Source organism: Macaca thibetana, chromosome 7, assembly GCF_024542745.1.
Source record: "Macaca thibetana thibetana isolate TM-01 chromosome 7, ASM2454274v1, whole genome shotgun sequence".
Classification (NCBI taxonomy): Eukaryota; Metazoa; Chordata; class Mammalia; order Primates; family Cercopithecidae; genus Macaca; species Macaca thibetana.
Genome location: NC_065584.1, coordinates 31,415,692 through 31,430,028, shown reverse-complemented (window position 1 = coordinate 31,430,028; position 14,337 = coordinate 31,415,692). Strand labels below are relative to the sequence as shown.

The 14,337-nt window shown below is 36.6% G+C and overlaps 1 protein-coding gene across 5 annotated transcripts in view; it reads left to right on the top strand.

Moving 5' to 3' along the window:
* The window catches only part of GPATCH2L (G-patch domain containing 2 like), a 73,547-nt gene that overhangs the window by 35,094 nt on the left and 24,116 nt on the right, over positions 1–14,337 (top strand). For 2 of the 5 annotated variants that reach the window (XM_050798817.1, XM_050798818.1), the window contains exon 9: positions 9,557–9,651. In XM_050798817.1, coding sequence (XP_050654774.1) covers positions 9,557–9,651 — 95 coding nt within the window. The other 3 variants (XR_007727550.1, XM_050798821.1, XM_050798819.1) reach the window with 3 other exon arrangements.

Below are 14,337 nucleotides of genomic sequence, written 5' to 3'. Positions count from 1 at the left end.
TGGCATCTTACTGCCTAAGTGGAATGATGAAAGCATTTTCTCTGTCTCTCTGTTTTTCCATTGTAACATACCCATCTTTCCAACTGATGTGAAATGATTCGACTCTTATGGGTGGCATGAAACAGCTTCATGATATGCCTACTTTAGCCCCGCTAAGGGAATTAGATTAGGGAGAATTTTCAGGTGCCGGTGAGCAGTTTGTCACAGACTACTGAGGGTTAGATTTAAGTGAAAACCATTAGTGGAATTGCTAGGATCACTTCCTGTTAGATAAGCCTCCTCTGTTTCCTATGATAATTGTGAAGTGGTTTTTTTTTTTTTTTTTTTTTTTTTCCTTCCTAGCTGCTCCTAGTGCCATAGGCCTAGATCTTTTCCCAGGTGCAAGTCTGTGAAAATATTTCCCGTTCTGACTGCTTAATAAATGTCAGTAAACCCTAAAGGTAAAATCGCATGTGAGAAAGGAGTCGCACATTTAATCTAGGGATTAAATCCCTAGATTTAATCCTCCTTTTTCTCCTTTTACCCTAGCACTTACTTGTTCTCTGATTACAACTCAGTGTCTCGGAGTATTAATTCTTTCTTTAGAAATTGGCCTTCCTACTATGTTGTGAGCTCCTGGGGACAGGACTTCAGCTCAGTCATCTTTTATCTCCCTCTGCACATCCAGCATAGTATGTTACATTGGGTAGGCCTCCATAAATTTTTGTTAAAAATAATTGAGGTGAACAGATTAGTAATTAAGGAGAATAATTGGAATATATGATATATATGACCTTTGGTCCCTAGAAACATCAAATTTTTTCCTGGTGTTACTTGTTTGTGTTAAAGAAAAAGTATAGAAAACAAATACCCTTTTTACATTGAAATTTATTAACTTTCTAATTTTTAATTTTTGTGGGTACATAGTAGGTGTATATACTTACGGGGTACAAGAGACGGTTTGATATAGGCATGTAATGCATGATAATTACATCATGGAGAATGGGATATCCATCCCCTCAAGCATTTATCCTTTGTGTTACAAACAAACCGATTTTACTCTTTTATTTTAAAACGTACAGTTAGATTATTATTGACTATAGCCACCCTGTTGTGCTATCAAATAGTAGATCTTATTCATTCTTTCAATTTTTTTTGTACATGTTAACCATCCGCATTCCCCACCATCCTCGTTACCCTTCCCAGCCTCTGGTAACCATCCTTACTCTCTATCTCCATTAGCTCAATTGTTTTGATTTTTAGATCCCACAAATAAGTGAGAACATGTAATTTTTGACTTTCTGTGCCTGGTCTATTTTACTTATTATAATTATCTCTATTTTCATGCATGTTGTTGCAAATAACAGGATCTCATTCTTTTTTATGGCTGAATAGTGCTGCATTGTGTATATGCACCACATTTTCTTTATCCATTCATCAGTTGATGGACACTTAGGTTGCTTCCAAATATTGGCTATTGTGAACAGGGCTGCAGCAAACTTGTGGGTACAGATATCTCTTTGATATACTGATTTCCTTTCTTTTGGGTATTTACCCAGTAATGGGATTGCTGGATCATAAAATAGAGTCAAAAAAGACTCTATTTTTAGTTTTTTTGAGGAACCTCCAAACTGTTCTCCGTAGTGGTTGTACTAATTTACATTCCCACCAACAGTGTACGAAGGTTACCTTTTCACCACATCCTCACCAGCATTATTAGTTGTATTTTGGATGTAAGCCAATTTAACTGGGGTGAGATGATATCTCATTGTAGTTTTGATTTGCATTTCTCTGATGATCAGTGATATTGAGCACCTTTTCATATGCCTGTTTGCCACTTGTATGTCTTTTGAGAAATATCTGTTCAAATCTTTTGCTCATTTTTTGATTGGATTATTAGATTTTTTTTCTATAGAGTTGTTTGAGCTGCTTATATATTCTCATTATTAACACTTGGCCGGGCGCGGTGGCTCAAGCCTGTAATCCCAGCACTTTGGGAGGCCGAGACGGGCGGATCACGAGGTCAGGAGATCGAGACCATCCTGGCTAACACAATGAAACCCCGTCTCTACTAAAAATACAAAAAAATTAGCCGGGCGAGGTGGCGGGCGCCTGTAGTCCCAGCTACTCGGGAGGCTGAGGCAGGAGAATGGCGTAAACCCGGGAGGCGGAGCTTGCAGTGAGCCGAGATTGCGCCACTGCACTCCAGCCTGGGCGACAGAGCGAGACTCCGTCTCAAAAAAAAAAAAAAAAAAAAAAAAAAAAATTAACACTTTGTCAGATGGGTAGTTTGCAGGTATTTTCTCCCATTCTCTGGGTTGTCTATTCACTTTGTTGATTGTTTCCTTTGCTGTGCAGAAGATTTTTAACTCAATGTGATCGCATTTGTCCATTTTTGGCTTGGTTGCTGTGATTGTGGGATATTACTAAAAAAATTTTTGCCCAGACCAATGTCCTGGAGATTTTTCCCAGTGTTTTCTTATAGTAGTTTCATAGTTTGAGATTTCAGATTTAAGTCTTTAATCTACTTGATTTGATTTTGTATATGCTGAGAGATAGGGGATCTAGTTTCATTCTTCTGCATATGGATATCCAGTTTTCCCTGCACCATTTATTGAAGAGACTGTCTTTTCCCCAGTGTATGTTCTTGGCACCTTTGTTGAAAATGAGTTCACTCTGCATGTGTGGATTTGTTTCTGGGTTCTCTGTTCTGTTCCATTGGTCTGTGTGTCTGTTTTTATGCCAGTACAATGCTATTTCAGTTACTATAGTTCTGTAGGATAATTTGAAGCTAGGTAATGTGGTTCCTTCAGTTTTGTTCTTTTTGTTTAGGATAGCTTTGGCTCTTCTGGGTCTCTTGTGGTTCCATATAAATTTTAGGATTCCTTTTTCTGTTTCTGTGAAGAATGTCATTGGTATTTTGATAGGAATTGCATTGAATCTGCAGATTGGTTTGGGTAGTATGGACATTTTAATAGTATTGATTCTTTCAATCCATGAACATGGAGTATCTTTCCATTTTTTTGGTGTCTTCAATTTTTTTATCCATGTTTTATATGTTCATTATAGAGATCTTTTACTTCTTTAAGTTAATTCCTAGGTATTTAATTTTATTTGTGGCTACTATAAATGGGGTTAATTTTTAAATTTCCTTTTCAGATTGTTCACTCTTGGCATATAGAAATGCTACTGTTTTTTTGTGTTGATTTTGTATCTTGCAACTTTACTGAACTTGTTTATCACTACTAATAGTTTTGTGGTACAGTCTTTAGGTTTTTCCAAATATAAATTCGTATCATCTACAAACAAGGATACTTTGACTTCTTCCTTTTCAGTTTGGATGCCCTTTAGTTCTTTCTCTTGTCTAATTACTCTAGCTAGGACTTTCAGTCCTAAATTGAGTAACAGTGGTGAAGGCGGGCATCCTTACCATGTTCCTAATTTTAGAAGAGAGGCTTTCAGTTTTTCCCCATTCAGTATGATACTAGCTGTGGGCCTGTCATGTATGACTTATTATGTTGAGGTATGTTCCTTCCATACCCAGTTTTTTGAGGATTTTTATTCTATATAAAAAAAAACAAACTTTTCATTAACTTTAAAAATGAGTGATTTTTGAAGGTGAACTATTCCTTAAACTAGCTTGCCATTGGCAGACAGACTGTTTTCTCTCCATAGGAGTGACTCTAAACATCTTTGTTCCAAATCTAAAGCAGTCACTTCAGTTATTTTTTTGCCAACATTGGTTCTATTAAACATGCATGTATTTCTCAAAGTATTTTTTTTTCCCTAAAAGTACATTCCTGCCCCAAGGACATAGTGATCTGCCCAGTTTCCTAAGTAACACTGCAGTTTTAACAACTCACCTGATCTTTCAGTTACCTGCAGTAAAAAAGAAAGCAGAAATGTTGTGTTTATGCTTGGATAGAAAGAATCCTCTTTCCATTAATTGTTAATCTTCAGCATTCACCTTCACACAAATTTAGTGACTTTTTCTGGGATAAGAATTTTTTTAAAAAGAGTGTACTTTTTGCTTTTAGTGCTCTTTCTTCCAACTCTGCCCTGGCAAATGCCACCACAGTGGGGAAACTGTCACACTCTTAGGGGAAGTACTGATCCCACACTTAACACTGTGAAAGAAGCATATGCCCCAGGTTTTACTGGCCTGAGTGAAGATTGTCCCTGAGGCCCTGATCAGATGAAACAGAAAAGGCATAGCCTGTCTTTTCTCTAATTGCGTATATACTGGGGAATAGTATTTTTATCTAAGTGTATATTAATTTAATCATTCTATTATTCTTTAGGTTGAATAGTTAGATCTGCATTATTGACTAGGTTGACTCTGGGAATTTGGTAGATTTTTCAACTCAGTAATTTTCAAAGTAGGTAGGTGCTTATCAGAATTACCCAGGGAAAAATTTAAAAATGAGTATGTTACTGATTCTCCTCCCACTCCTGCCCAGCCTACTAAATTAGGATCTTGATAGGGACATGTGTATTTAGTAAAAGCTCCTTATATAATTCTGATAACCATTTGCCACTCCAGTTGAGAATTAAGTTTTAACTTGGTGGAGACTTTAACTTAATACTTAGCCTTTTATACACTATGCCTAATTGAAAGATCACTTCCCCTAACATATTACATGGTTTGCAGCCCGAGAACAACCATATACTACTCTTGAAAAATAGTTTTGAAATATCTCATTAATCTTTTACCCTTTCTACTTGCCGGAAGGGTCTCTGTGTTGGTGAGAAAGAGAAGCTTAGACTCTTTTTATCCTTTTTGTTACCGCATTTGTGCTTTTGTCCCTCTTTTAGTTTCCATTTTGAGAGTAAACAGTGATGCTTTCAAAGTAAAATAACACACATTAAATAAATAACACGTTAAAAAGAAAAGGAGCCAAGTGGTTGTTAAGTACCCCTAAATGAAAATGGGGTTGGAGAGGTGGTCAACCTCTTTATTTTTCCTTCCCTTCTTTAATTTTTTATGTCTGCAACCCTTGATGATCTGGAATTATTTGGAGATAAACAAAAAACTGGAACTACCTCTTCGATAGGAAGCCGAAGCTGTAGCAGTTGCCTTACCCACATGCTAAGGTTCCCCAAAATAATACAGGCAGCCCTGCCAGCCCCACACATAGTAGTATTCTTTACTCCTGAGCAGGGCTGTGCTAATATTCTGGACGTGCCATGCTGCATGACAGCTTCTGTTTCCTGCCTCTGAATCCTCTTGCTCTAAGCACCCAGCTTCCTTCTTCTTTTCCCCAGGCTTGTTCTTTTTTTTTAGTTCTTCTTTTTAAAATTTTATTTTATTTTAAAAAACTGACACATAATGGTTGTACGTATTTATGGGGTATACAGTGGCATTTCAATACATACAATATGTAGTGATTAAATCAGGGTCATTAGCATATACATCTGCTCAAAACATTTATCATTTCTTTTTGTTAGAAGCATTCAATATCCTCCTAGCTATTTGAAACTGTGTAATATATAATTGTTAACTATAGTCACCCTACAGTACTGTAGAATGCTAGAATTTATTCCTCCTATCTAGCTCTAAGTTTATATCTTTTAATAAATCCTTTTCTATCCCTCCCTTCCCATACCCCAGCCGGAGGTATCCTCTGTTCTACTTTTTACTTCTATGAGATCAACTTTTTTAAGCTTCCACTTATGAGTGAGAACTGATGGTGTTTAACTTTCTGTTCCTGGCTTGTTTTCACTTAACCTAATGTCCTCTGGTTCCATCCATGTGGCTGTGAATGACAGGATTTACTCTTTTTTTTTTTTTTTTCAATGCCTGAATAGTATTCCATTGTGTAGCAGGCTTGTTCTGGGGGTCCTCTTCCTTCTTTGTCCTCTAGGGTTCTTTCCAAGTGGATGGGGCTTTCACATAGAAAAATAGATTTTCCCAAGCTGTAAACTCTAGCAGTACTAATGTTCACTTAAAATCAAGACAGAAGCAAAATGTCTTACTGTCCTATTATAACAGTTTGATCATTTCTCTTCTTCCCTCCCCAAATCTTGTCTAGGAAGGGACATAGAGAAAAATGTCCTCGTATACTGACTGCTAAGATATGATGTTATTCTACCTCCTATGAAATAGCTCTCCAACCTCGAAATGTGTCTTAAGAGAAATGTTTTAAGAGGGAAGGATCATTTAAATTGAGTTTTAAAAATGAACATACCTTCTCTTTATTGATACCCTTGTTTCTTTGTTATTCATATTCTGTAATCTGAAAAGCTGCACAGCTGCAGGTAGAACTTGACTATAAGATCCATCAAGGCAGAGATTGTCACTTGTTTATCACTATATTCCTAGTGTTTAGTACAGTGCTTGGCAAGAGTAGGTGCTCAGTAAAAATTTAGTGAACAATGAAAGAAGCAACAAAACTGCTTAGTAGAAAGGAAATAGTCCACAAAAGTACATTACTTTTACAATAAAATAATTCACTTAACAAACTTCATTACTTGATTTCTTAGAAAGTCTTCAGTTCTTTCCTGTTGTAACCAGAGGAATTTACAAAATCTGAAGTATTTAGGATATTCAAGACAACAGTTAGAGGTGGGAATGGGGTGATAGAAGTAGACCATTTACCACAGAGAGAAGTAATATGCTGGAGGCATAACAGTCAAGGATCAATTAATGTAGAGACAATTGACCTGAAGGCTAAACAATATCGCCTAGAGGAGCAGGGTGGTGGAAGGACCACCTGAGCCACTGAACCCCCAATAACACCCTAAGATGTTGCAGTGTAATAACCTGTGTGCGTAATAATAGGTAAGTAATACTTATTCGCAGTTTGCTAAAGTAAATAAGCATTTCCATTAAAAGTTGTTAAAAACTTAAACATTGTAGTGCATAAATTTTTTTTTTACTTCCAAAATGACACTATCATTCCTTGAAAGTGTGAGATAAGTAGTAATGACTAGATCCATAAAAGAGTTGATAATATGGGCCTTTTCCCATGTTACTGACATATGTCAAGTATGCAAAATGGTGAAAATGATGGATGGGGGCAAATAAAAGGCAGTATTTGTGTAGCTCAAGTTGATACTCCAAGAATTAATATCTTAATATACTTCTTGAGTACTTATGCTTCTCATTTTGCGTCTGTCTCATGAAACTCAGCATATTGTAAACTGTGATCTTGAAGAAGCAATGTTTTTAATTAACTTTTTATTGAAGGATAAACATACAGGGAAGAGTACAAAGAAATATACACTCAATGAATAGTCACAAAGTTACAGTCAAGTAACAAGCATCCAGATGAAGAAAAAGAGCATTATCAGAAGAACCCCAGAAGCTCCCTGTGCTTCTTTCTCTGCCTGTCTTCCCCCTCGCCACTGCTGTAGAGCGCCACCATCCTGATGTCTAACAGTAACATGGTTTAGCTTGAAGCAATGGTGTCAACATTTTTTCTGAAAAGCTTTGGAGGTTCCTTTAATGAGCTTCAGATAAAGAGGAAAGAAGCATGACTATACATGACTATGTTAGCCTTTGTTTGACTTTGTTTCTCCTTCTGAATCATGCCTAAGGATAAGGATGATTGAATAAGATCAGAGTGCTTGGATAGTCTCAGTTTGGGTCTGTACTCAAGTCCCATGTTTGTGGAAAAGATGGATGCTGTATGTGTTCCACATTTCTGTTTTGAGGAGAAACACAATTTTGTCATGTCAACTTTATTTTCTGCTTGTGTCTGGACTTCAAAGGGAATTACCACCACTCCATTCAGACTGAAGTCCTGTCTACCTTTGATGTTGTCCTCTATGTTAATTTGTTATTAAATCAGCATGCTCCCTAGACTTATTCCCAGGATAAGGTATGAAAAAGGAAGTGTTTTCTCTACTTTACACATTTATAATTAGCTATTTAGAATTAACTATTTGGGCTTTCAGAATTAATTATTCATGAGGTATTTGACTTAATTTTCTGTACAGGACAGAGTGATCAATAAAAGGTGCTTTGGATGGAATTTTCCAAACCACTGGCTTTGTATTATAAATCTCAGCCTGTAACATTCTTCACATTCCTAGTTTCTTAGGATTTTAATCAAATTCTTATGTTTTCCTATTTATAAATTGAATTGACTCTTAAGCTCTTGCTATTTAGAGAATTGAAAGTGTGTGTGTGTGTGCGTGTGTGCATGCGCGCACATGCATGCATGCACCCCTTTGAACTGTGCACGTTATTTTGGGGGCTTTCTGAGTCAAAAAATTTGTCCGTTCACCAGCTGTCTTGTTGCCTTGCTAACCAGGTTTTCTTAGGTTTGTCTGAGGTTCCAGTTTTAAAACTACTAAGGGTCTTGATCCTTAGCTGGGACTACTGATTAGGAGTTTATCTGGTATAATTTTATATGTTATTTACTTTGGCTAGTTTTTTTAAATTGTAAAATGTACATAATATAAAATTTACTATTTTAACCACTTTTAAGTGTTCATTCAGTTGGCCATTTGATTTTTAGAACTTTTATTCATTCATAGCAGTTTTAATCAACAGCTGATGAGGATCGCCAGTGTGCCTTGAGCCAAGGTTGGTAGATCATTGGAAAATTATCAAAGAAGTGTAAATAAAGTTTGTTCTCAAGATCCCTGTTCTTAATCTCAAAGAGATTAAGCCTTCTTGTTTCATCAGAGAAGCAAGATATATGCACACCAGTTAAACATTGCTTCATGGTAGATGAGGCCCCAAATGTTCAAGGGAACACTTTGTGTAAAGATGAGACTCATTTTGGTCTTTAATCAGGGGCAGGATCTGTCTAGTTTGAGAGGGACAAAATCTTTACATACATAAAGATTTTTTTTAGTGCTTTCCACATGACCAGGCCCTGAACTGAATACTTTGTAACATACGTAAAGATTTTTATATTACTTCTTAATTTGCATACAGTACAATACATTCTTGGGGAACAGTGGTGAACTAAAATAGCATACCAGCTAGTTCAGTGTTAAGCCCATTGTCTTTCACAGAATCATTTGCTTTTAAAATAAGCTGAATATTCAGATGAAGGAACATATTGTCACATAATTAATATTTTTATTTTCTTTTTTTGCCTGTAAAATAAAAAACATAATTAGTATTTTTAAAAGTCACAGAAGCCAAACTTAGTTAACTTGTGATGTAGACAGTATTAAAAATTCAGATTTACATGGCAGGAGGTTAAACTTCCTATTAAAATTCTGTGCAAATATCTGTGTTCTTGCAGCATTAAACTTTTCAATATATTACCTCTTGGGAGTAAGTATTTCATTAGTGAGTTTAGAACAATTGTGGTTATAGTTTTTATGAAAAATAATTGTATAAAAATAAGCATGTAATGCAACACATATTTATTGAAATTAATCTTGAATGCCTCCTACACTGAAATCAGGTAAAAAGTTTAGAATGGGTGTGTATTGTGGATAAAGAGTGAGTTATTATTAATTCTGAATAATGTTGTCCCAATGCTTAATGGCAAAAGACGGTGCCCATTTTATTTATGTCTGTAATGGGTTAAGGATTTAAACTGGGCTACATGTAATGTCTTACAATAAGAATTTAAAAGTTCAAACCTTTTTCCTCTTCTTACATCTGCAGACAGGCAAATGTACATTGGGGACCACCATGTTCACGTGACATCAAGAGGAAGCGGAAACCAGTGGCCACAGCATCTTTGTCTAGCCCCAGTGCAGGTGATTACATGCAGTTATCATTCATTGAGCATGTACCGTGTGTCAGGCACTAAATTATGTATTTCGTATACCTTTTCATGTAATGTTTGTGATAGTGTAGATCATTTTATTCCCACTTTACATGGGAAAACTGAGACTACAAGAAATAATTAGCCTGGTTCTCGCTGACTCTGAAGTCTATGCTTTTTCGCTGTTACATGACTATCTAGAGTTTGAAACCCTGTATTCCACTATCAGCAATCTCCAGTCATCTGAGCTTTTGTTTTAGCACAGACAGGAAATTAGGTCCATGTTAATGAAAGTCCAGGTGAGGTGGCAGTTCAATCAGCAGTCAGGCAGTCACACGGGGTTATTTACTTTCTTATTTTGCATATGGTACAGTACATTCTCACTGCTTTTATAAGTGGAATGCTAATATTTTATTGGTCATGACATTCCTAATTAAAAACTTTTTTAGGCTAAAACTTTTCAGGTTTTTTTTTTTTTTTTTAACAAAACTAACACTAATTGGTAGAAGCCAAAATAGTGCTTATCTTTGGTGGGGGGTGGGGCTGGCAGTGACCAAGAGAGGGCACAAGGAAACCTTCTGGGCTGTTGGCAGTGCTCCATATGATGAATTTGGTGGGGTGTATGGCTGCTTACATAGGTAGAATCTGGAGCTGTGCACTTAGGATTGATGTCCTTCACTGTGTGTATGTTATCCTTCAATGGAAAAAAGGGGAGAGTTATGTATTTATTAATATTTCTGTGAGAAAACTGGATATTGAATATGTCATTGAATATTTTATTTTCTTTAGAAAATGCTACCTATTATATAGATCAGAGCAGTTGATAGCTGAATAGAGAGTAAACCTCAGACAGATGGGGAGGGAGCCCTATCCTCTACCTTGACTTAGTAAGTTTTGGTGAACTGTGAAATTGTCCTCTTTGAGCTTCTGTTTGTGGTATCTGCTTGATGGTGGTTCATACTGGACAGTCTTCATCACAGGTCTGATGATTATAGTACCTTTTTTTTTTTTTAGTGCTTTCCACATGGCCAGGCCCTGAGCTGAACACTTTTTAAACATTATTTCACCTAATCTTTGCAACAGCCTTGTAAGGTAGACGCTGTTTTTATTCCCAATTTACACATGAGAAAACCAAGGCTTAAATCACTTCCCTGAGGCCACATGGTTGATAAATTGCAGAGCCAAGATCAGACCAGTTTCCCTGTGACTCTAGAGCTGTCCTCTCGAGCACTGCAGGTGTTCTTCTTTTTATATACAATAGGATCAAGTCCAGACTATGACCCCGCATCAAAACTCAGATCCTCATTCAGTCTATGGTATTGGAAGCATTAAAAGAAAACCACCCCTCTTTTATCTTTTTGTTCTTTTTTTTTTTCTCCTTAATATCTAGCTTCTGGTTTTAGCTTTTAATTGTTTATAAGAGAGGAACGAACCATTGGGAAGAGTTTAAAATCCTCATTCCATATTCAGGTTGGGAAATGTACGTGTGTAGGGGTGGGTATTAAACAAGACTTGAGCATTAAACATTTCCCCTCCTGAGCCCAGCTCCTCTTCTCTCACTTGTTGACTAAGCCCTGCTTCACTGAGCATTTTCTTTTTTTTCTACCCACAACCTGAGTGCCCCATGGAGGTGAAGGACATAGCCTGAGTCTGTGCCATCAGTCAGTAGAACAAATGGGCTTGCTCTGCCTAACATCGGGCCATCTCGGATTCCACCTCTTTTATGGGAATGAGTGATGAAGAGAGGTGCGTTCCGCTTTGCCGCTGTATTAATACACATCAGGGGCCAGCTCCTGGCACTAAATCACGCTACTGCATACATCTGTTATCGGACTCTTCACCAGTGTGATGAACAAGACTGCAGATAGAGGCTTCCTTGTGTCATTCTTTATAGGATTTTCCTAAAAGAATAAATAGCTCAGATCTCTGCCAACACTCTCCCCTGTCACTGTGATGAATTCAGCTTCTTTCTTAAACATGCAGCCACAAATCTTTTCCCTTTTTTCCCCTCCCCCACTGGTAGAAAGTTTTGAGTTGAAATTGACTGAATTTAAAGATATTAATAAGGGTAGAGAGGTGAAGAGCAGGAAGAAACAGTATGTCTTCCTTGTCTTTTTGTACTAATAGTAACAAAAGGCCAAGGAAAAAGACCATAAATGACCATAGGGTTGTTAAATAGACCCATTTTGAAAGTGTAGCACCTTTATTTTCTTTGTATCTTCATTCTCCCCTCCTTATGGCTTTCTAGCCTGCAAGTGTCTACTGCACAGAACTCCATCCTGGATCTTAGTGAGCAAGCATGCTAACCTGCTTCTGAGACTTGATACACCAGAACAGGGATTTTCCCGCAAGTGTCTCCCTCTTGCTGAAGTGAACTAGCTGAATATGCTCTTAAAGAATGTACTCAGAAAAGAAAAAAAATGGATTATCTTCTCCAAAATTTGAGACTAAGTAGCTGTAAAAAACGTAATAAACCCAGATGAAAACCAGACTTCGTTTTCTTGAAATGATTTTCTTCATCAGAATGGTAGATCAGAGCCATCGGCATGCAGATTCCAATCCTTCAAAAAGTAAACACATGGCTTTTGATAAAGCGGAATTGAGGTGATCAGAAATTCTGTTGAGAACCCAGCTATTTGTGTGAGTATATTTTAGCTATCCCCAAAACTTTTTCTGACCTTTCTCTTTCTGGGATAGGATATGTGTGCTTAGAGTATCATTCAGAAGGATACCGAATAGTTAATCTGCTAATTAGTTACATCAGGTTTCAAATACTAGGTCAGTGACATAAGAGAGAGAAAGAGAGAGAGAGATTTGAATTGTCAAATGGATTGTCAGATGCATTCACAAGAGCAGGACTGCGTATCTGTTTTGCTCACTACTGTACCCCTAGCATCTAAATGAATACCTAGCCCGTGGAACAAACCCACTAGTTATTTGTTGTAAGAATAAATTATTAGAATCTTAAAGGTGAAACAGAGTGATTCCTGATGTACTCTAACCACATGGTTGGATTCAGTAGTTCCATTTTAGGATGTCCCTTTTCTCGGGAGTCATAGGGCAAATTCTTACTGCCCACTGTCTCTTTTTAAAGTTTAAGTGTTTTTTAAAATTAAACATGTTTCTTAGTAAATATGGAATGGGTATAAAAGAACGTTTATAGCAGATATGTAAGGAGTAAAGAAAATACAGCAAATATCCATGTACCTACCGTTCACTTTAAGAAAAAGTTAAAATTTTCTTTTTTCAAAAGTTAAAATCTTCTTTAAAAATCTTCTCCCTGCTCTCCTCAGAGGTAAAAGTTATTCTGATTGTTTTTTATCGTTTGTCATTCTTTTGTTTTTTTTCAAGTAGTTTTAGCAGACATATGTATCTTCAAGCAATATATTGTCTAGTTTTGTGTTTTTGAACCCTTGTATATGGAATCAAAGTATGTCATATTTTATGTTGCAGCTTTCACCCGGTTCTGTTTTTGAGATTCAGTCATGCTTTGTCCTGCCAAAATCTATTTTTCAGCTGCCATGTATATAGTATTCCATTGTATGAATATGATTAATATACCGTAATTAAATGCTCTTGATGGACATTTGGACCGTATTCCTGTTTTATGCTATTATGGAAAATACTGCACTGTTCTCTGAGAGAACAAGTGCAAACATTCTTTGAGGCTACTTCCCGCTCATTAGGATGGCTGTTTCAAAAACAGAGAGCATCAGGTGTTGGTGAGGATGTGGAGAAATTGGAACCCTTGTGCAGTACTTGTGGGAAGGTAAAATTGTGCATTGCTGTGGAAAACAGTATGTAAAAAAAATTCCTCAAAAAATTAAACATTAAACTACCATATGATCCAGCAATTCTGTTTCTGTGCATATACCCAAAAGAATGAAAAGCAGAGACTCAAAATAGATTTTTGCACACCTCTGTTTACAGCAACATTATTTGCAATCGTCAAGATGGAAACAACTCACATGTCCATTGCTGGATGAACAAAATGTGCTGTATACATACAATGGAATATTATGTAGCTTGAAAGGCTTTCTTATTCAGAATGAAACTGCTACATGCTACAAATTGTATGAAGACATTTGCTAAGTGAAATAAGTGAGACATAAAAGGAGAAATATTGTATGATTCCACTTTTATAAGCTGCCTAGAATAGTCAAATTCATAGAAACAGAAAGACAAATAGTGGTTGCCAGGGGCCAAAGGAAGAGGGAAATGGGGAGAGTTATTGTTTAATGGGTACGAAGTTTCCATTTGAGATGATGAAAAAGTCCTGGTGATAAATAGTTGTGATAGTTACACAGCAGTATGAATGTACTTAATGCAACTGAGCTGTACACTTAAAAATGGGTAAGATAGCAAATTTTATGTGTATTTTACTGTAGTAAAAAATAGCAACAACAACAAAAAAAGTTTTTCTAGGGTAGTGCTTTTTTCACTGCAGTTTGGTGACCATGTAGGTATAGTTTCTTGAAATTTATTACCAGTTAAATATGAGTGAGTATGTGTGCCTGAGTTTGTTGTGAGTGCGTGTGTGTATGAGAGAAAAAAAGAGAGAGAGAGATTTGAGTTGTCAAATGTATTTCCTGCTGCTCTGGTGAAGTTCCAAAATGTTTGAAAGCTTTTGCCCTCAAGAAACTCTTGTATCTAGAGTAACAGCTTTCAAGATATTTTT